The sequence below is a fragment of the Macaca fascicularis genome, chromosome 19 (genome assembly GCF_037993035.2).
Source record: "Macaca fascicularis isolate 582-1 chromosome 19, T2T-MFA8v1.1".
Classification (NCBI taxonomy): Eukaryota; Metazoa; Chordata; class Mammalia; order Primates; family Cercopithecidae; genus Macaca; species Macaca fascicularis.
In genome coordinates, this window is record NC_088393.1 from 4,440,756 (window position 1) to 4,462,347 (window position 21,592).

General features: G+C 53.7%; 1 protein-coding gene across 11 annotated transcripts in view; it reads left to right on the forward strand.

The window, feature by feature from the left end:
- TJP3 (tight junction protein 3) overlaps nucleotides 1-21,592 on the forward strand; it is a 50,168-nt gene that overhangs the window by 19,476 nt on the left and 9,100 nt on the right. For 4 of the 11 annotated variants that reach the window (XR_010583402.2, XR_010583401.2, XM_074025358.1 and 1 more), the window contains exons 2-14: nucleotides 4,397-4,453; nucleotides 4,577-4,686; nucleotides 6,900-7,002; nucleotides 7,226-7,580; nucleotides 9,115-9,218; nucleotides 12,476-12,635; nucleotides 13,044-13,152; nucleotides 14,555-14,613; nucleotides 15,164-15,230; nucleotides 15,459-15,615; nucleotides 18,401-18,515; nucleotides 18,746-18,983; nucleotides 19,994-20,205. Coding sequence is in view for 6 of the 11 variants with exons in the window: in XM_074025357.1 (XP_073881458.1) it covers nucleotides 4,397-4,453; nucleotides 4,577-4,686; nucleotides 6,900-7,002; nucleotides 7,226-7,580; nucleotides 9,115-9,218; nucleotides 12,476-12,635; nucleotides 13,044-13,152; nucleotides 14,555-14,613; nucleotides 15,164-15,230; nucleotides 15,459-15,615; nucleotides 18,401-18,515; nucleotides 18,746-18,983; nucleotides 19,994-20,205 (1,846 nt within the window). In the remaining 5 variants the exon portion in view is untranslated. Of the gene's footprint in view, nucleotides 1-4,376; nucleotides 4,454-4,576; nucleotides 4,687-6,899; nucleotides 7,003-7,225; nucleotides 7,581-9,114; nucleotides 9,219-12,475; nucleotides 12,636-13,043; nucleotides 13,153-14,554; nucleotides 14,629-15,163; nucleotides 15,231-15,458; nucleotides 15,616-18,400; nucleotides 18,516-18,745; nucleotides 18,984-19,993; nucleotides 20,206-21,592 lie in introns of those variants that run through there. The other 7 variants (XR_012428254.1, XR_010583400.2, XM_074025359.1 and 4 more) reach the window with 4 other exon arrangements.

The following is a 21,592-nucleotide window of genomic DNA, read 5'->3' on the forward strand; positions in this document are numbered from 1 at the left end:
CAGAATCTCACTCTTTTTTTTTTTTTTTTTTTTAAGAAGGAGTCTCACTTTGTCGCCTAGGCTGGGGTGCAGTGGCACGATCTCGGCTCACTGCAAGCTCCACCTCCCGGGTTCACGCCATTCTCCTGCCTCAGCCTCCCGAGGAGCTGGGACCACAGGTGCCTGCCACCACGCCCGGCTAACTTTTCTATTTTTTGTAGAGATGGGGGTCTCACTATGTTGTTCAGGTTGGTCTCGAACTCCTGGGCTCAAGCCATCCTGTTGCCTCGGTCTCACAAAGTGCCGGGATTATAGGCAGAAGCCACTGTGCCTGGCCCTGGGACCATTTAATGACGCAAAGTATAACATCAAAGCAGGTTAAAAAAAAAAAAAAAAGATGCAATTTTGAAAACTAAGCTCAGAAGAAAAACAGTAAATAATCAGAAAGCCACTATGGCCTGGTGGTTAAGAGCAAGAGTGAGGCTGGGTGCGGTGGCTCACGCCTGTAATTCTAACACTTTGAGAGCCTGAGGAGGGAGGATCGCTTGGGCCCAGGAATTTGAGACCAGCTTGGTCAACATAGCAAAAACCCCATCTCTACAAAGAAAAAAAAAAAAAAAAATGCCGGGTGTAGTGGTGCCTGCCTGCGGTCCCAGCTTCTTGGGAGGCTGAAGCAGGAGGATCCCTTGAGCCTGGGAGTTCAAGGCTGCAGTGAGCTGTAATTGAGCCACTCCAGCCTGGGCAACAGTGAAACCCCATATCAAAAACCAACCAACCAACCAAAAAAGAGCCAGAGAACAGGGCAGGCTGCCAAAGTTCACCACTGTGCTGTGTGACCTCAGGCAAGTTACTGAACCTCTCTGGGCCCCTTTTAATCTCACTGCTAAAGTAGGAATAGTAACCGTGCCACTTCCTAAGGTCACTCTGAGGATGAAATGAATAGGTCCACATCAAGCGCCCACTTGCAGCCAGCATGGACGAGGAGAGCTTTGGGAGGCCAAGGCAGGAGGATCACCTGAGGAGTTCAAGACAGCCTGGCCAACATGGTGAAATCTTGTCTCTACTAACAGTACAAACAGTACAAACATTAGCTGGCTGTGGTTGTGGGTGCCTATAATCCCAGCTATTCAGGAGGCTGAGTCAGGAGAATCGCTTGAACCCAGGAGGTGGAGGTTGCAGTGAGCTGAGACGACGCCATTGCACGCCAGCCTGGGCGACAAGAGCAAAAAACTCCTTCTCAAAACAAACAAACAAACCAACAAACAAACAACTACGCAAAGGAGAAAGTCATTATTTGGCCGCCACCTCCCCAAGCCTCCTTCTCCTTGTCATGCATTGAATCTGTCCCCTTCTCTCAAACCACATCCCTGGAAGACAGGGCAGCGGTGCCATTTCACAGATGGGGAGACTGAGGCTGGGAGAGGCCCTGCCATAGCTAGCACGGGTGGGCGGACGTGCGATTTGAGTCCGGTCCTGAGTGCTGTCCTGCCTCCCTGGGAACTGCAGAGCCCTGCCCTCTGCTCTGTTTCTCTCCCCTCCACCCCGCTTCTCACTCCTGGAGATCAGGAATGCTGGCCTCCCTGGAGACGCTGGAGCTTATAAGAAAATGGGGGGTGCCTGGGCAGAGGCAATCACACACCCGCTGTGCCAAGCCTGGAAAACCGGCTGGGGAGGAGGAGGAGTTACTTCTACAAACTCCCTCCCCCTCCCTCCACCTGTCCCCTGCCTGGGGAGCAGGGCATGGTCTGTGCTGGCAGGAGGGAAGGGGGGTTGGAGGCGTGGCCAGGTGACCTTGCACCTGAGTCTAGTGTTCTCATCTATGCCATGGACATGAAAATAACAGAATCGGCCAGGCGCGGAAGCTCACGCCTGTAATCCTAGCACTTTGGGAGGCCGAGGCGGGCGGATCACCTGAGGTCTGGAGTTCAAGATCAGCCTGGTCAATGTGGTGAGACCCCCGTCTCTACTAAAACTACAAAAATTAGCTGGGCGTGGTGGCAGGCGCCTGTAATCTCATCTACTCAGGAGGCTGAGGCAGGAGAATCGCTTGAAGCTAGGAGGCGGAGGTTGCAATGAGCCGAGATCGCACCACTGCACTCCAGCCTGGGCAACAAGAGCAAAACTGTCTCAAAAAAACAACAACAAAAAAGATAGTACATGTAAAGCACCTGGCACAAAGGAAGTGCTTCATTAATTCACTCACTCACTCATTCATTCATTCAGCAAATCCTTCTTGAATCCCTGCTGCAACTCATGCGCTGTTCTAGGCAGGGAACTGAGGGCTCAGTTATGGACAAAGACAAAAATCTCTGCCCTCTAGAGCTGATATTCTAGACGGTGGGGGTGGATAGTGAATAGGCTTTAAAAATCGAGAGAATGTCCAAGGATTGCAAATTCCTTTTTTAATTTTTTTCTTTTCTTTTTTGAGATGGAGCCTTGCTCTGTTGCCCAGGCAGGAGTGTAACGGCACGATCTCAGCTTACTACAGCCTCCACCTCCCAGGTTAAGCCATTCTCTTGCCTCAGCCTCCCAAGTAGCTGAGACTACAGGCACCCGCCACCATGCTTTGCTCATTTTTTTTTTTTTTTTTTTTGTATTTTTAGTAGAGACAGGATTTTGCCATGTTGGCCAGGCTGATTTTGAACTCCTGACCTCAGGTGATCTGCCTGCCTTGGCCTCCCAAAGTGGTGTTGGGATTACAGGCATGAGCCACCACACCCAGCCTGCCTTTTTTTTTTGAGATGGAGTCTTGCTCTGTCACCCAGGCTGGAGTGCAGGGCGCAATCTTGGCTCACTGCAACCTCCGCCTCCTGGGTTCAAGCAATTCTCCTGTCTCAGCCTCCCGAGTAGCTGGGATTACAAGTGTGCACCATCACACCCAGCTAATTTTTGTATTTTTAGTAGAGATGGGGTTTCACCATGTTGCCCAGGCTGGTCTCAAACTCCTGACTTCAGGTGATCCACCTGCCTTGGCCCCCAGAGTGCTAGGATTACAGGTGTGAGGCATGGTGCCCGGGCGGGTTGAAAATTCTATGGAGGAAGATACACCAAGGAGAGAGGGAAAAGGTGGTCTGTTGTGGTCAGGAGGGGGTTACAGTTCTAAATGGGGTGATCAGCGGTGACTTCATCAAGGGGGTCACGTTTGAGTTAAGTCCTTGAAGGAGGGTGAGGGATATGGGGAAGGCGCTCGTGCAGAGGGCACGGCTGGTGCAAAGGCCCTGAGGCAGGACTGCGCCTGGCGTGTTGGTGTTGGAGGGACAGTGAGGAGGCCCGAGTGGCTGGAGCAGAGTGAGCTCCCTCTGCCCTGCAGGCCTGGCTCGATCCTCTCCAGGGAGCTGAGCCAGACCTTCCAGAGGGAGAGGGACCAAGAACTTGCTTTCTCTCTGCACCTGCTACTGTTCAGTTCACTTCAACCAGGTCTCTCCCCCTTGGCACTGCTGACATTCACAGCCGGATTGTTCTCCGGGGTGGGGCCGTCCTGGGCACTGCAGGGTGCTGAACAGCATCCCTGGCCTCCACCCACTCCATATCAGGAGCTCCCCCAAGTCATGACAACCACACGTGTCCCCAGACATCACCCAGTGTCCCCAGGGCGAAGCAGAATTGCCCCTGTTTGAGAGCCACTGACTTAGACCCATTTTGCAGATGAAAAACTGAGTACGGGCCAGGCGCCGTGGCTCACGCCTATAATCGCAACATTTTGAGAGGCTGAGGTGGGTGGATCACCTGAAGTTGGGAGTTTGAGACCAGCCTGGCCAACATGGCGAACCCTGTCTGTACTAAAAATAGAAAAATTAGCCCGGCATGGTGACGGGCACCTGTAATCCCAGCTACTCAGGAGGCTGAGGCAGGAGATTCACTTGAACTTGGGAGGCAAAAGACTGCAGTGAGCAGAGATCGTGCCATTGCACCCCAGCCTGGGCAACAGAGTGAGACTATGCCTCAAAAAAAAAACAAGGCTGGGCGCGGTGGCTCACGCCTGTAATCTCAGCACTTTGGGAGGCCGAGGTGGGTGGATCACTTGAGGCCAGGAGTTAAAGACCAGTCTGGCCAATGTGGTGAAACTCCATCTCTATTAAAAATACAAAAATTAGCCGGGCATGGTGGCGGACCCCTGTAATCCCAGCTACTCGGGAGGCTGAGGCAGGAGAATCGCTTGAACCCGGGAGGTGGAGCTTGCAGTGAGCTGAGATTGTGCCACTGCACTCCAGCTTGGGTGACAGAGTGAGACTCTGTCTCAAAAAACAAAACAAAAACAAACAAAGAAACCTGAGGCCCTGAGAGAGGTAGTAACTTGTCACAGGCTCCAACCACAGGCCTGTCAGAGCTGGACTCCTCATCCTGGGGCTGGGGACCCCCAAGTGCTCGGATGAGCCTGTGTGACCTCACACCCGTCTTCCCCGTTCCCCTTGACCAGGTGGCCGACATGGAGGAGCTGACCATCTGGGAACAGCACACGGCCACGCTGTCCAAGGTGAGGCCTCCCTCGCCCTGTCTGGGTGCCGGGGGGCATGGTGGCTTAGGCCCAGCTCAATATAGGGGAGATGCTTTACCCTGCGGGAAACAGCAGCTCTTCCTCCCCCTCATCCTCTCTCAGGACCCTCGCCGGGGCTTTGGCATTGCGATCTCTGGAGGCCGAGACCGGCCCGGTGGATCCGTGGTTGTGTCTGACGTGGTACCCGGAGGGCCGGCGGAGGGCAGGCTACAGTGAGTATCCAGGCAGCTGGGTTCTGTCAGGGGGAGGGCACGTCGAGAGGAGAAACCAGGCCGGGCACGGTGGCTCACGCCTGTCATCCCAGCACTTTGGGAGGCTGAGGTGGGTGGATCATCTGAGGTGAGGAGTTTGACACCAGCCTGGCCAACATGGTGAAACCCTGTCTCTACTAAAATTACAAAAATCAGCCGGGAGTGGTGGCACGCACCTGTAATCCCAGCTACTCGGGAGGCTGAGCTGGGAGAATCGCTTGAACCTGGGAGGTGGAGGTTGCAGTGAGCCGAGATCACGCCACTGCACACCAGCCTGGGCAACAGAGGGAGACTGTGTCTCAAAAAAATAAAATAAAATAAGAAAGAAAGCAAGGCGGGCAGGGTGCAGAGGCTCACGCCTGTAATCCCAGCACTTCGGGAGGCCAAGGCGGGTGGATCATGAGGTCAGGAGTTCAACACCAGCCTGGCCAAGATGGTGAAACCCTGTCTCTACTAAAAATACAAAAAATTAGCTGGGTGTGGTGGCATGCACCTGTAATCCCAGCTACTCCAGAGGCTGAGGCAGAGAATTTCTTAAACCTGAATGGGCGGAGGTTGCAGTGAGCTGAGGTCGTGCCGCTGCACTCCAGCCTGTGTGACAGAGCGAGACTCTGTCAAAAAAAAAAAGAAAGCAAGGTGAAACCTTTGTAAGCCAAAGCAAGGAGACTGGAAAGTGCCTGGCACCTTCTAGCTCTGTCAACACAGGGCTCGGAGTTGGCAGTAGGACAGCGTCAGAGACTTGAGCCTCACTTCCCTAAAGTACTTCCGGGTTCTTCATGGCAGTTCCTGGGGTCATAGTGGCCCCAGGGCCCTTTTGGAACATAAAGTCCTGGAAACCATCTTTTTTTTTTTTTTTTTTTTTTGGCAGGAGGGAAGGAGACCCAGTGTCCTGAGTCTTTAAGGGTTTGAAGCTTCTTGGAATTGTGTTGATAAAATGGTTCTGGGCCCCAAGTGGCTGACAGGTGATATGGCTCAGCCCAGCCCAGAATTAGGGACCACCAGGTTCAGAGAGAAAGAGCTAGAGAGAAAATATGAAATACAGACAGGGATAGAGGGAAAGAAAAGCAGGAAGTGGGGATTTGTGGTGGAGGAAGCGAGGAGCAAGAAGATGCCAGGTGTGTGTAGTTGTAGCTTCCAGGCCGGGCATGGTGGCTCAGGCCTGTAATCCCAGCACTTTGGGAGGCTGAGGCGGGTGGATCATGAGGTCAGGAGATCGAGACCATCCTGGTTAACATGGTGAAACCCCATCTCTACAAAAAAATACAAAAATTGGCTGGGCGTGGTGGCTCACGCCTGTAATTCCAGCACTTTGGGAGGCCGAGGCAGGCGGATCGCAAGGTCAACAGATCAAGACCACGGTGAAACCCCGTCTCTACTAAAAATACAAAAAAAAAACACATTAGCCGGGCGCGGTGGCGGGCGCCTGTAGTCCCAGCTACTCAGGAGGCTGAGGCGGGAGAATGGCATGATCCCGGGAGGCGGAGCTTGTAGTGAGCCGAGATCGTGCCACTGCACTCCAGCCAGGGGGACAGAGCAAGACTCCGTCTCAAAAAAAAAAAAATACAAAAAATTAGCCGGGCGTGGTGGCGGGCCCCTGTAGTCCCAGCTTCATGGGAGGCTGAGGCAGGAGAATGGCGTGAACCTGGGAACCAGAGCTTGCAGTGAGCCGAGATTGCGCCACAGCACTCCAGCCTGGGTGACAGAGCAAGACTCTGTCTCAAAAATAAAATAAAATAAAATAAAATTAAATTAAATTAAAAAAACTAAAAAGTACAAAACTTAGCCAGGCGTGGTGGCGGGCACCTGTAGTCCCAGCTACTAGGAAGGCTGAGGCAGGAGGATCATTTGAAATGAGGAGGTGGAGGTTGCAGTGAATTGAGATCGTGCTACTGCAGTCCAGCCTGGGCAACAGAGTGAGACCCTGTCTCAAAAAAAAAAAAAAAAAAGTTGCTTCCACTCTATGATTATAGCAGGTTCTACAATTGGCCCCATTTTACAGATGAGAAAACGGAGGCCCAGAAGGCTGAATGTCTTTGTGAACCTAGGGACGCCAATGAATTAGAACCAGGCCTTGTAGACCTGGAGGTTCCAGAGACACCCCCTCCTCAGGGAGGGCTTGTTACGAGGGTCTCCCCTGCAAAGCCTCCTCCGTAAGACCCACCCACCTCTCTCAGGACAGGTGACCACATCGTTATGGTGAACGGGGTCTCCATGGAGAATGCCACCTCCACGTTTGTCATTCAGACACTCAAGACCTGCGCCAAGATGGCCAACATTGTGAGTAGGCAGCCCCTGGCACGGCCGGCGTCTCTGACCCCAGCCTGGGTCCTGCCGCTGTAGAGGTTGTAAGCTTCAGAGAGCAACAAGTCATCTTCTCATCTTACACTTCGGACATTGAGGTCCAGAGAGAGACTAGTGTACCCCAGGGTCACCTGGGGGCTGAGCAGAGCCTCCCCCAGCCCTTCCTGTAGTTGACCCCTCCTATCCCTTCCTCTAACAGACAGTGAAACGTCCCCGGAGAATCCAGCTGCCCACCACCACCAAGGCCAGCCCCTCCGGCCCAGGGCACCGGGACTCGGACGAGGACGATGGGCCACACCGGGTGGAGGAGGTGGACCAGGGCCAGGGCTATGATGGTGACTCATCCAGTGGCTCCGGCCGCTCCTGGGATGAGCGCTCCCGCCGGCAGAGGCCTGGTCGCCGGGGCCGGGCCAGCAGCCATGGGCGTAGGAGCCCGGGTGGTGACTCTGAGGCCAACGGGCTGGCCCTGGTGTCTGGCTTTAAGCGGCTGCCGCAGCAGGACGTGCAGATGAAGCCCGTGAAGTCGGTTCTGGTAAAGAGGAGAGACAGCGAAGGTGAGGCGGGAGGTCAGGCGCGATCGGACCTGGACCACAGGGCACCGTGGTCGGGTGGGCAACGGTTTCAAGCCCTCCTCCTGCCTCAGCCTTCCTGGTGACTGGGACTACAGGCACTCGCCACCATGCCTGGCTCATTTTTGTATTTTTAGAAGAGACAGGGTTTCACCATGTTGGCCAGGTTGGTTTCAAACTCCTGACCTCAGGTGATCCCCTGCCTTGGCCTCCCATAGTGCTGGTATTGCAGGCGTGAGCCACTGTGCCCAGCCTGGAGGCTACAACTACACCTGGCATCTTCTCGCTCCTCACTCCCCCACCACAAATCCCCACTTTTTCCCTTTTCTGTCCCTTTCTCCCTGTCTGTATTTCATGTATTCTGTCTAGCTCTTTCTCTGTGAACCTGGTGGTCCCTAATTCTGGGCTGGGTTAAGCCATATCACCTGTCAGCCACTTGAGGCCCAGAACCATTTTATCACCATGTCCTCTCCCTGATCCCCAGAACCTCTGCTTAGGCCACCTCACTTAGCAAAAGGGACTTAGCATGTGGGATGGAGTGAAGGACCCTGAGCTTGGAGGTGATCCTGGATGATGTGGGGGGCCCAATATCACCACAGGGTCTTTATAAGAGGAGGCCTGGCTGAGTGTGGTGGCTGATGCCTGTAATCCTAACACTTTGGGAGGCCAAGGCAGGCGGATCACTTGAGGCCAGGAGTTTGAGACCAGCCTGACCAATATGGTGGAACCCTGTTCCTACTAAAAATACAAAAATTAGCCAGGCGTGGTGGCATGCACCTGTAATCTCAGCTACCTGGGAGGCTGAGGAATGAGAATTGCTTGAACCCGGGAGGCGGAGGTTGCAGTGAACCGAGATTTCGCCACTGCACTCCAACCCAGGTGATAACAGTGAGACTCATTCTTGAAAAAAATTAAAAAATAAAAAATAGGCTGGGCCTGGTGGCTCAAGCCTGTAATCCCAGTACTTTGGGAGGCCGAGATGGGTGGATCACGAGCTCAGGAGATCGAGACCATCCTGGCTAACCAGGTGAAACCCTGTCTCTACTAAAAAATACAAAAAACTAGCCGGGCAAGGTGGCAGGTGCCTGTAGTCCCAGCTACTCAGGAGGCTGAGGCAGGAGAATGGCGTAAACCCGGGAGGCGGAGCTTGCAGTAAGCTGAGATCCGGCCACTGCACTCCAGCCTGGGTGACAGAGCGAGACTCCATCTCAAAAAAAAAAATAAAATAAAATAAAAAATAAAAATTGAAACAATTATGATGTCAGGAGCAATATAATACCCTTAGCCTGGGCATGGCAACATCACGAGCAGCAGGTGACCTGGTGTCCCCACCCTCTGGAGATGTCATTGACACTTTCAGATCTCAGATCCCACAGGCGACATCGCCGTTCTCATTATGATGCCATCAAAGTGTTAGGAAGGGAGGGCCCACACCTGGACTCTGTCCTTGCAACAGGAGAATGCCCCCAGGCACCAGTTTCCAGAGTCCTGCCTCAGTTTCCCTCCTCCCCCCTTACAGAGTTCGGTGTCAAGCTGGGCAGTCAGATCTTCATCAAGCACATTACAGATTCGGGCCTGGCTGCCCGGCACCGTGGGCTGCATGAAGGAGATCTCATTCTACAGGTGAGGCCAGGCTTCTTATCCTATGGGCAGGGAGACCAAGGCAGGGTGGGGACAGGCAGTGCCACTGAGTCATACAGCAACGACAGCAGAGCTGGGCCCCAAACCATTTACCTTCAGTGTTGTTGCTTGTATCTCAAAGGTTGCAGATGGCCACGCATAAAACCACCTTTCTCGGCCGGGCGTGGTGGCTTACGCCTGTAATTGCAGCACTTTGGGAGGCCACGGTGGGCGGATCATGAGGTCAGGAGATGGAGATCATCCTGGCTAACACGGGGGTCAGATCAAGACAATCCTGGCTAACACGGTGAAACCCCGTCTCTACTAAAAAAATACAAAAAAATTAGCCGGGCACAATGGCGGGCGCCTGTAGTCTCAGCTACTTGGGAGGCTGAGCGCCACTGCACTCCAGCCTGGGAGACAGAGCGAAGACTCCATCTCAAAAAACAAAAAACAAAAAAGAAAAACACCTTTCTCTCCAGCTACTGCTAATCCATGGCCAAATGTCGGTTTCTAGTATCCCCATGGGGTCTGTTTCTAATACCCTGTAGCTTTGATGTGCATCAGAGAATCATGTGGGCAGCTGACTCCTGGACCTACCCTAGGTGGCTGGATGCTAATGACCCAGTCACCATGTTTAGGGGAGCTGCCCTGCCCTTTAAAGGATGGTTTCTTTCTGGATTCTTCCCCTGAAAATCTGTTTCTAGTGACTCCTAGTGTTTGATTTCCAAACTGCTTTCAGCTGGTTTTTTCCAGTGTCTTTAAAAAGTTATCTGTTTCTTTTCTATTTTTTTTGAGACAGAGTCTTGCTCTGTCGCCCAGGCTGGAGTGCAGTGGCGCAATCTCGGCTCATTGCAACCTCCGCCTCCCAGGTTCAAGTGATTCTCCTGCCTCAGCCTCCCGAGTAGCTGGGATTACAGGTGCCCACCACCACACCTGGCTAATGTTTGTATTTTTAGTAAACACAGGGTTTCACCATGTTGGCCAGGCTGGTCTCGAACTCCTGACCTCAGGCGATCCACCCACCTCAGCCTCCCAAGGTGTTGGGATTACAGGCGTGAGCCACCGCATCTGGCTAAGTTATCTGTTTCTAGTGACCTGAGCAACCGTGTTTCTAGTGTACTGCAGCAGACACCAGAAATAGATAACTTGGTGGGAGTACTAGAAATTTACAAACCCAGAGCCAGGCCTGGTGGCTCACGCCTATAATCCCAGCACTTTGGGAGGCCGAGGCAGGAGGATCTCTTGAGCCCAGGAGTTCAAGACCAGCCTGGGCAGCAGAGTGAGACCCCATCTCTACAAAAAAGAAAATTAGTGGTGCCACACACCTGTGGTCCCAGCTACTTGGAGGCTGAGGTGGGAGGATCACCTGAGCCTGGGAAGTTAAGGCTACAGTGATCTTGAGCTGTGATGATGCCACTGTACTCCAGCCTGGGCGACAGAGCGAGACCCTGTCTCAAAAATAAATAAATAAATACATAAATAAAATGCCAGGTGTGGTGGCTTATGCCTGTAATCCCAGTACTGTAGGAGGCTGAGATAGGAGGACTGCTTGAGCCCAGAAGTTTGAGACCAACCTGGGCAACATAGCAAGATGGCCATCTCTATTAAAAAAAAAAAAAAAAAGGCCGGGCGCGGTGGCTCACGCCTGTAATCCCAGCACTTTGGGAGGCCGAGGCGGGCGGATCACAAGGTCAGGAGATCGAGACCACGGTGAAACCCCGTCTCTACTAAAAATACAAAAAATTAGCCGGGCGCGGTTGTGGGCGCCTGTAGTCCCAGCTACTCGGGAGGCTGAGGCAGGAGAATGGCGTGAACCCGGGAGGTGGAGCTTGCAGTGAGCCGAGATGGCGCCACTGCACTCCAGCCTGGGCAACAGAGCCAGACTCCGTCTCAAAAAAAAAAAAAAAAAAAAAAAAAAAAAAAAAAAAAGGTGGCCGGGCGCGATGGCTCACGTCTGTAATCTCAGCACTTTGGGAGGCCGAGACGGGCAGATCACAAGGTCAGGAGATTGAGACCATCCTGTCTAACACGGTGAAACCCCGTCTCTACTAAAAATACAAAAAATTAGCCGGGCATGGTGGTGGGTGCCTGTAGTCCCAGCTACTCGGGAGGCTGAGGCAGGAGAATGGCATGAACCTGGGAGGCGGAGCTTGCAGTGAGCTGAGATCTGCCCGCTGCGCTCCAGCCTGGGCGACAGGGCAAGACTCCATCTCAAAAAAAAAAAGAGTAAAAAAACCAAAAAACTAGAAGAAACCGAAAATCCCCAGGGTTACTGAAAATAAATCTCCCAAGGGAAAATGTTAGAAGTGGGTTTTTGGGGCTACTGGAGATGACATTAAGTTCTTTCTTTTTTTTTTTGAGATGGAGTTTTGCTCTTGTTGCCCTGGCTGGAGTGCAATGGCGCGATCTCGGCTGGCCTCCCAAAGTGCTGGGATTACAGGCATGAACCACTGCACCCGGCTGACATTAAGTTCTTTCTAGGAATTGTGTGTTTCTAATCTACCTCCAGATGACTTTTTTTTTTCTTTCTTTCTTTTTTTTTTTTTTTTTTTGATATGGAGTGTTTCTCTGTCACCCAGGCTGGAGTGCAGTGGTGGGATCTCGGCTCACTGCAACCTCTGCCTCCCGGGTTAAAGTGATTCTCCTGTCTCAGTCTCCTGAGTAGCTGGGACCACAGGCGCCCACCACCATGCCCTGCTAATTTTTGTATTTTTAGTAGAGAGGGAGTTTCACCATGTTGGCCAGGCTGGTCTCGAACTCCTGACCTCAAGTGATCCATCTGCCTCTGCCTCCCAAAGTGCTGGCATTACAGGCGTGAGCCACTGCGCCCAGCCTTAAATGTCTGTTTCTATTTATGTCCCAGAAGATTGTGTATTTCTAGTATCTTTTAAGTATCTGATACTCCTTCTCCTCCAATTAGCGTTGTTTATAATGTCACCCTCACATCTGTTCCTAGTATCCCCTGAGAAATTTCCACTCTTGGTAAGAAAGGAGAGTCAACCTGTTTCTCATTTTCTCCGGTGTCTCCCACCCCTGGATGTTCTAAGGAACATTTTCTGTTTCTAGAATTCGGTGCTCAGTTCTTGGTGTGGTCTCCACTCACAGCAGGAATCCAATTCTAACATTTTCCTTAGGGTGTGTCTGTTTTAGCAACCCCTGGGGGAATTGTCTGTTTCTAGTTCCCCCACCAAACTATTTCTACTGTCTCCCATCTCTCATTAACTCACTTCCTCTCTTTCATTCCTGGTCCCTTTCAGATCAACGGGGTGTCCAGCCAGAACCTGTCACTGAGTGACACCCGGCGACTGATCGAGAAGTCGGAAGGGAAGCTAAGCCTGCTGGTGCTGAGAGATCGCGGGCAGTTCCTGGTGAACATTCCGCCTGCCGTCAGTGACAGCGACAGCTCGCCATTGGAGGGTGAGGACGCAGAGGGTAGGCCTTGGGAGGGGGTTGAATGGACGGCAGGGAAGGCGGGAAGCCGCAAGCAGGGCCAAGGACCAACCAGTGAGCCTGGTCCCTAGAGGCTCAGAGAGTGGCAGGAACTTGCCGAAGGCCACACAGAAAGTCAGGAGTACAGGGGGACGATCTTGGCTCACTGCAAACTCCGCCTCCTGGGTTCAAGTGATTCTCATGCCTCAGCCTCCTGGGTAGCGGGGATTATAGGCGTGAGCCACCGTGCCCACCTCCAGAGCTGAATATTCTAACTGAGCTTCTGACTTTGGTCTGGGGCCCTTTGTTTAGAGGGGTCTTGATATGCCCCTCTGTAAAATGGGTCCAGTCCGGAAGGCGTGACCATGGCTGATGAGATGTCCTCTCCCCCTGCAGACATCTCGGACCTCACCTCGGAGCTATCGCAGGCGCCACCATCCCACATCCCGCCACCACCCCGGCATGCTCAGCAGAGCCCCGAGGCCAGCCAGACCGACTCTCCCGTGTAAGTATCACCCGTCAGAATAGTCGGTGGGAGGGAGAGGGGAATGCGGGCGTAGCTTTCCAACTGGGGGTAACCTTGAGGATGCAGACCTGTATTTCTAGCACGTGCCTCCAAATACCTCCAGCCTCTACCCATTACCCAGCTCCAAAGCCGTGTCCACATTTGTAGGTGTTGGTTACAGCAGCACCCCACTTCTTTTTTTTTTTTTTTTTTGAGACGGAGTCTCACTCTGTCACCCGGGCTGGAGTGCAGTGGCCGGATCTCAGCTCACTGCAAGCTCCGCCTCCCGGGTTCACGCCATTCTCCTGCCTCAGCCTCCCGAGTAGCTGGGACTACAGGCGCCCGCCACCTCGCCTGGCTAGCTTTTTGTATTTTTTAGTAGAGACAGGGTTTCACCGTGTCAGCCAGGATGGTCTCGATCTCCTGACCTTGTGATCCACCCGTCTCAGCCTCCCAAAGTGCTGGGATTACAGGCTTGAGCCACCGTGCCCGGCTAGCACCCCACTTCTTAGTATCAAACTCTGCCTTAGGCTGGGAGTGGTGGCTCACGCCTGTAATCTCAGCACTTTGGGAAGCCGAGGAAGGTGGATCATCTGAGGACAGGAGTTCGAGACCAGCCTGGCCCAACATGGTGAAACCCCATCTCTACTAAAATACCAAAATTAGCCCGGCGTGGTGCCAGGTGCCTGTAATCCCAGCTACTTGGGAGGCTGAGGCAGAAGAATCACTTGAACTCAGGAAATGGAGTTTGCAGTGAGCCGACATCATGTCATTACACTCCAGCCTGGGCGACCACAGCAAAACTCCGTCTCAAAAAAAATTTTTTTTTCCTCTATTTATTTATTTGTTTTGAGACTGAGTCATGTGAGACTGGCTAATTTTCGTATTTTTGGTAGACATGGGGCTGTGTTGCCCAGGCTGGTCTTGAACTCCTGGGCTCAAGCATTTGGCCTGTCTCAGCCTCCCAAAGTGCTGGGATTACACGTGTGAGCCACCATGCCCAGCCCAGATAAATTAAAATTCTTTTTATTTTGTTTATTTATTTGTTTTTTTGGAGACAAGGTCTTGTTCTGTCGCCCAGGCTGGAGTGCAATGGCGTGATCTTGGCTCACTGCAACCTCTGCCTCCCGGGTTCAAGCGATTCTCCTGCCTTAACCTCCTGCGTAGCTGGGATTACAGACACCCACCATCATGCCTGCCTAATTTTTATATTTTTGTAGAGACGGGGTTTAACCTCGTTGGCCAGGCTGGTCTTGAACTCCTGACCTCAGGTGATCCACCCGCCTCGACCTCCCAAAATGCTAGGATTACAGGCGTGAACCACCGCAGCCGGCCTAAAATTCTTTTTAAAATGGCCCCTTGACCTCCACCCCTGCCTCACTCCCAATGTGTTCCCCACCAGGGAGAGCCCCCGGCTTCGGCGGGAAAGTTCAGTAGATTCCAGAACCATCTCGGAACCAGGTGAGCAACAGGCAGGTGGGTGGTGACTCTGAACACCCCTGTCCCTGATATTTCTTTTTTTTTTTTTTGAGACACAGTCTCCCTCTGTTGCCCAGGCTGGGGTGCAGAGGCGCCATCTCAGCTCACTGCAACCTCCGCCCCTCCAGGTTTAAGCAGTTCTCTGCCTCAGCCTCTGGAGTAGCCGGGATTACAGGCGCCCGCCACCACGCCCAGCTAATTTTTTTGTATTTTTAGTAGAGACGGGGTTTCACCATCTTGGCCAGGCTGGTGTTGAACTCCTGACCTCGTGATCCACCCGCCTTGGCCTCCCAAAGTGCTGGGATTACAGGCGTGAGCCACCGCGCCTGGCCAATCCCTGATATTTCTGATCCCCGACAGCAAGGCTGTGCCAGGCAGAGCCAGGGGAGGTTGGCCTGAGCCTAAGTGGTGAGACATGGTTTCCTGAGGACTCGAGGTGGGTGATGGTCCTTCCAGGATGAGGACATAAAGCAAAGGTTTGGAGACTGGACCGAGCCAGTGTGCTGGGGAAAGACTGGCTTTTCCCTTTCAGAGTTGCCCAGGGAAAGCAGCTATGACATCTACAGAGTGCCCAGCAGCCAGAGTATGGAGGATCGCGGGTATGTGCGCCAGAAGAAAGCCCACCCGCTCGAAACTCCTGCATCCCAGGCTGCCTCCCTCATCAGCGCAGTCCTGCCTGCTTGTATCCCTTGTGTTGAGTGGGACAATTAATTGGGGATTTGGGGGAAACCGAGGCCTGGAGGGGGTGGGGGTTTCCTAAGGACAATGCTGAGCCCTCCCCCTGTCCGCCCACTCTGGTCTGACCCCACCTCTGCCTCCCCTTGCAGGTACAGCCCCGACACGCGGGTGGTCCGCTTCCTCAAGGGCAAGAGCATCGGGCTGCGGCTGGCCGGGGGCAATGACGTGGGCATCTTCGTGTCCGGGGTGCAGGCGGGCAGCCCAGCCGACGGACAGGGCATCCAGGAGGGAGACCAGATCTTGCGGGTACTCCCGGGGCAGCCGGCCAGCCCCACCGGTCATGGGCGTGTCGTGTGCTAGGTCCTGCCCTTGTTTGCTAAAACCTGTGGGTCCTCCCCTTGGGTCCACCCTGGGGACTGTTGAGATCCCAGATGCGTATTTCAACATTTCAATGTCCCCTTGGCTGTGTCACGATCTGGCTGATGTCAAGACCTTATCTTCCAGGTCATGACGTCATCGTCCAGTCACAGCCTCCTTGTCTGTGCCTTGACCGTATCCGAGTTCATCTTTTTTGTTTGTTTGTTTTTGAGACGGAGTTTTGCTCTTGTTGCCCAGGCTGCAGTGCAATGGTGCGATCTCGGCTCACCACAACCTCCGCCTGCCAGGCTCAAGCGATTCTTCTGCCTCACCTCCTAAGTAGCTGGGATTACAGGTGCCCACCACCACGCCCGGCTGATTTTTATATTTTTAGTAGAGATGAGTTTTCGCCATATTGGCCAGGCTGGTCTCAAACTCCTGACCTCAGGTGATCCACCTGCCTCAGCTTCCCAAGTAGCTGAGATTACAGGCATAAGCCACTGCGCCTGGCTTTTTTTTTTTGAGATGGAGTCTTGCTCTGACACCCAGGCTGGAGTGCAGTGGTGTGATCTCGGCTCACTACAACCTCCGCCTCCTGGGTTCAAGGGATCATCCTGCCTCAGCCTCCCAAGTAGCTGGGATTACAGGCGTGCGCCACCATGCCCAGCTAATTTTTGTATTTTTAGTAGAGATGGGGTTTCACCGTGTTGGCCGGGCTGGTCTTGAACTCCTGGCCTCAAGTGATCCACCCACCTCACCTTCCCAAAGTGCTGGGATTACAGGTGTGGGCCACTGTGCCCATCCTGGGTTACAATCTTCTTGTTCATGTCATATGACCTTGTCCATGTGACAACCTTGTTATCAATGTCACCGTCTCCTTGTTATCAACGTCAGGACTTTGTCTGGGCCAAAACCTCATTGCCTATGTCATGACCTTGTCTGGGTCACAATCTTCTTGTTCCTGACATGGCTGTGTTGACTGTGTCATGACCGTCTCGGATGTCCTAATCATGTGGTCAGGTCACGGATCATTCTCGTATGATCTCCATGTCCATGTACAGTCATTTTCTGTGCCACCACTCCCTGTGTCTGTGTTGTGACCTTGCTTGGGTCCTGCCTTCATGACAGTGTCATAACTACCTCCAGGATCCATCATCGCCCTGTCTCTGTCCTTGCCTCATCTCATCCCCAGGCTGTCTCCCCTGTCACTTGCACAAGTTCACTCACCAAGTCGCACCCCCAGTTTGCTCCCATGACCTTGTTTGTGTCTTGACCTTGCAGTGTGAGTTGTGATTCGTGAGGGAGTCACAGCTCCCCACTTTCCATGTCCTCAGCCCACTGGCTGGGTGACAACTTGATGCCAAGTTGCCTGAGGGTCATGGTATTTTTTAGTGTATTTCTATTCAGTTTGCTTGTGGGATTCTTTTTTTTTTTTTTGAGACGGAGTCTCGCTCTGTCGCCCAGGCTGGAGTGCAGTGGCGCAATCTCGGCTCACTGCAAGCTCCGCCTCCCGGGTTCACGCCATTCTCCTGCCTCAGCCTCCCGAGTAGCTGGGACTACAGGCGCCCGCCCCTGCGCCCGGCTAATTTTTTCTATTTTTAGTAGAGACGGGGTTTCACCATGGTCTCGATCTCCTGACCTTGTGATCTGCCCACCTCGGCCTCCCAAAGTGCTGGGATTACAGGCGTGAGCCACCACGCCCGGCCTGCTTGTGGGATTCTAACCTTGACATCCATGTCATGACCCCGAGAGTAGGTGTCTGTGCCCACAGGCTGTGCACGTGTATTGCTGTCCCTGTTATGACCCCAAGAGCAGGTGGCTGTGTCTGTATATTGCTGTCCCTGTCATGACTCTGAGAGCAGCAGGTGGCTGTGTGTATCGCTGTCCATTTCACAACCCCAAGAGCAGGTGGCTGTGTCTGTATATTGCTGTCCCTGTCGTGACCCTGAGAGCAGGTGGTTGTGTCTGTATATTGCTGTCCCTGTCGTGACCCTGAGAGCAGGTGGCTGTGTCTGTATATTGCTGTCCATGTCACGACCCTGAGAGCAGGTGTCTGTGTCCACAGGCTGTGCACATATATTGCTGTCCCTGTTATGACCCCAAGAGCAGGTGGCTGTGTCTGTATATTGCTGTCCCTGTCGTGACTCTGAGAGCAGGTGTCTGTGTCTGTATATTGCTGTCCCTGTCATAACCCTAACAGCAGGTGGCTGTGTCTGTATATTGCTGTCCCTGTCGCGACCCCGAGAGCAGGTGGCTGTGTCCATTGGCTGCATCCGTATATTGTTGTCCTTGTCATGATCCTGATGGTAGGCATCTGTGACCCACTGTGTGTCCATATATTGTTGTCCCTGTGACAACCCTGTGACTACTGTGATTATGTCTGAATTCTTTTGAGCATTTCACAGTTTCCACCGAGCTCCATGTCATGACTTCTGTTCCCATGTTTTGATACAACCCACCATGACTTGGTTATCTGAGGGCCAGCGCAGTGCCTGTGCCCCTGTTTCTGTGTCAAAAGCCTTGTATCCTTATGATGCCACCAGCTATCTGTGTCACACATCACACAGCCATAGGGTGATACCCCAGTCAGAAAGCCCTCTGGGAACTGCCGGGACCCTTGGAAGCAGCTCCAGAAGCCGTTGGGGCTGAGTTTTGCCCAGAGGAAGGTCCAGGATCTCGTGCATGACCAGGAGGTACTGGAGCTTGGTCTATAGCTGCACCCGCTTTCTGGCAGGTGAATGACGTGCCATTCCAGAACCTGACACGGGAGGAGGCGGTGCAGTTCCTGCTGGGGCTGCCACCGGGCGAGGAGATGGAGCTGGTGACGCAGCGGAAGCAGGACAGTGAGTGTGCGTGGATGTGGGTGTGCCTGTGTGTGGCGGGGGGAGGACCTGGCTGTGTGGCCTGGTGGCGAGTGCAGGGGTGTGGTTGAATCTGCATCTCTGCACCCTCCATCCCTCTCCCCAGCCCCTGCAGGGACAGTGCCCAAGTCTCCTGGGTGGGTTCCCTCCAGCCAGACCCACTCTCCGCAGGGGAGGGCTCAGATCAGGCAGCTCATGCGGCCTTCTGCTCTCCCCAGTTTTCTGGAAAATGGTGCAGTCCCGTGTGGGCGACTCCTTCTACATCCGCACGCACTTTGAGCTGGAGCCCAGCCCACCGTCCGGCCTGGGCTTCACCCGTGGCGACGTCTTCCACGTGCTGGACACGCTGTACCCGGGCCCCGAGCAGAGCCATGCGCGGGGAGGCCACTGGCTGGCGGTGCGCATGGGTCGTGACCTGCGGGAGCAAGAGCGGGGCATCATTCCCAACCAGAGCAGGTGGGGACTGCGCACCCCTGCAGCGGGGCCCTTCTGCTTCAGCCTCAGTCTCCCCGTTAGAAATGGGCTCGATATCGGCCAGGTGCTGTGGCTCACGCCTGTAATCCCAGCACTCTGGGAGGCCGAGGCGGGTGGATCACGAGGTCAGGAGATTGAGACCATCCTGGCCAACACGGTGAAACCCCATCTCTACTAAAAATACAGAAAAATAAAAAGCCAGGTTGGTGACAGACGCCTGTAGTCCCAGCTACTCGGGAGGCTGAGGCAGGAGAATGGCGTGAACCCGGGAGGCGGAGCTTGCAGTGAGCCGAGATCCCGCCACTGCACTCCAGCCTGGGCGACAGAGTGAGACTCCGTCTTAAAAAAAAAAAAAAATTAGCCGGGCACGGTGGCGGGCGCCTGTAATCCCAGCTACTCGGGAGGCTGAGGCAGGAGAATCGCTTGAACCCAGGAGGCAGAGGTTGTAGTGAGCTGAGACTGTGCCACTGCACTCCAGCCCCACTCCAGCATGGACAACAGAGCAAGACTTTGTCTCAAAAAAACCCAAAATAGGCCGGGCGCGGTGGCTCAAGCCTGTAATCCCAGCACTTTGGGAGGCCGAGACGGGCGGATCACGAGGTCAGGAGATCGAGACCATCCTGGCTAACACGGTGAAACCCCGTCTCTACTAAAAAATACAAAAAACTAGCCGGGCGAGGTGGCGGGCGCCTGTAGTCCCAGCTACTCGGGAGGCTGAGGCAGGAGAATGGCGTGAACCCGGGAGGCGGAGCTTGCAGTGAGCCGAGATCTGGCCATTGCACTCCAGCCTGGGTGACAGAGTGAGACTCCGTCTCAAAAAAAAAAAAAAAAAAAAAAACCAAAATAATAATCATCATCATCATCTCATTTGCAGAGTCCCATTTGCCATACAAAGTGGCCCGTCCACAGGCTCCGAGGGGTAGGACGAGGATACCTTTGGGGCCGCGATGCTGCTGACCCCAATGCTCAGTACTGTCCCCTCTCCTCCCCAGGGCGGAGCAGCTGGCCAGCCTGGAAGCTGCCCAGAGGGCCGTGGGAATCGGGCCTGGCTCCTCCGTGGGCTCCAATGCTCGGGCCGAGTTCTGGCGGCTGCGGGGTCTTCGTCGAGGAGCCAAGAAGACCAGTCAGCGGAGCCGCGAGGACCTCTCAGCTCTGACCCGACAGGGCCACTACCCGCCCTATGAACGAGTGGTGCTTCGAGAAGGTGGGGCCCGGGGTGGGAGGGGCCCTGGGGAGGCCTCACACAGAGGTCCTGGTGCACCTGTTCCCTCACATCCAGCCTCTAAAAGGCACAGTCTTGGCCGGGCGTGGTGGCTCACACCTACAATCCTGACACTTTGGGAGGCTGAGGTAGGAGGATCGCTGAGGCCAGGAGTCCCAGACCAGCCTAGGCAGTAAAGCAAGACTACATCTCTACATCAAATCTATTTATTTATTTATTTATTTATTTTTTTTTTTTTGAGACGGAGTCTCGCTCTGTCGCCCAGGCTGGAGTGCAGTGGCGCGATCTCGGCTCACTGCAAGCTCCGCCTCTCGGGTTCACGCCATTCTCCCGCCTCAGCCTCCCGAGTAGCTGGGACTACAGGCGCCCACAACGGCGCCCGGCTAATTTTTTGTATTTTTAGTAGAGACGGGGTTTCACCGTGGTCTCGATCTCCTGACCTTGTGATCCGCCCGCCTCGGCCTCCCAAAGTGCTGGGATTACAGGCGTGAGCCACCGCGCCCGGCCAAATCTATTTATTTATTTAGTTTTTATTTTATTTTTTATTTTTGAGACAGAATCTTTTTTTTTTTTTTTTTTTTTTTTTTTTGAGGCGGAGTCTCGCTCTGTCGCCCAGGCTGGAGTGCAGTGGCCGGATCTCAGCTCACTGCAAGCTCCGCCTCCCGGGTTCCCGCCATTCTCCTGCCTCAGCCTCCCGTGTAGCTGGGACTACAGGCACCCGCCACCGCGCCTGACTAATTTTTTTAAATGTATTTTTAGTAGAGACAGGGTTTCACCGTGTTAGCCAGGATGGTCTCGATCTCCTGACCTTGTGATCCGCCCATCTCGGCCTCCCAAAGTGCTGGGATTACAGGCTTGAGCCACCGCGCCCGGCCTATTTATTTACTTTTTAATTTTTTTTTTAGACAGAGTCTCCCTCTGTCTTAGGCTAGAGTGCAATAGCGTGATCTTAGCTCACTGCAACCCCTGCCTCCCTGATTCAAGCTATTCTCCTGCCTCAGCCTCCTGAGTAACTGGGATTACAGGTGCCCATCACCACGCCCAGCTAATTTTTTTGTATTTTTGGTAGAGACAGGGTTTCACCATGTTGGTCAGGCTGGTCTTGAACTCCTGATCTCATGATCCACCCGCCTCAGCCTCCCAAAGTGCTGAGATTACAGGCGTGAGCCAACGTGCCCGGCCTCTACATCAAATTTAAAAAGATAGTTGGGCATGGTGGTGCGTACCTATAGTCCCAGCTACTTGGGAGGCTGAGGCACGAAGATCGCTTGAGCCCAAGAGGTCCAGGTTGCAGTGAGCTATGATCGCACCACTGCACTCCAGCCTGGGCCGCAGATTGACACTGTCTTTAAAAAAAAAAAAAAAAAAA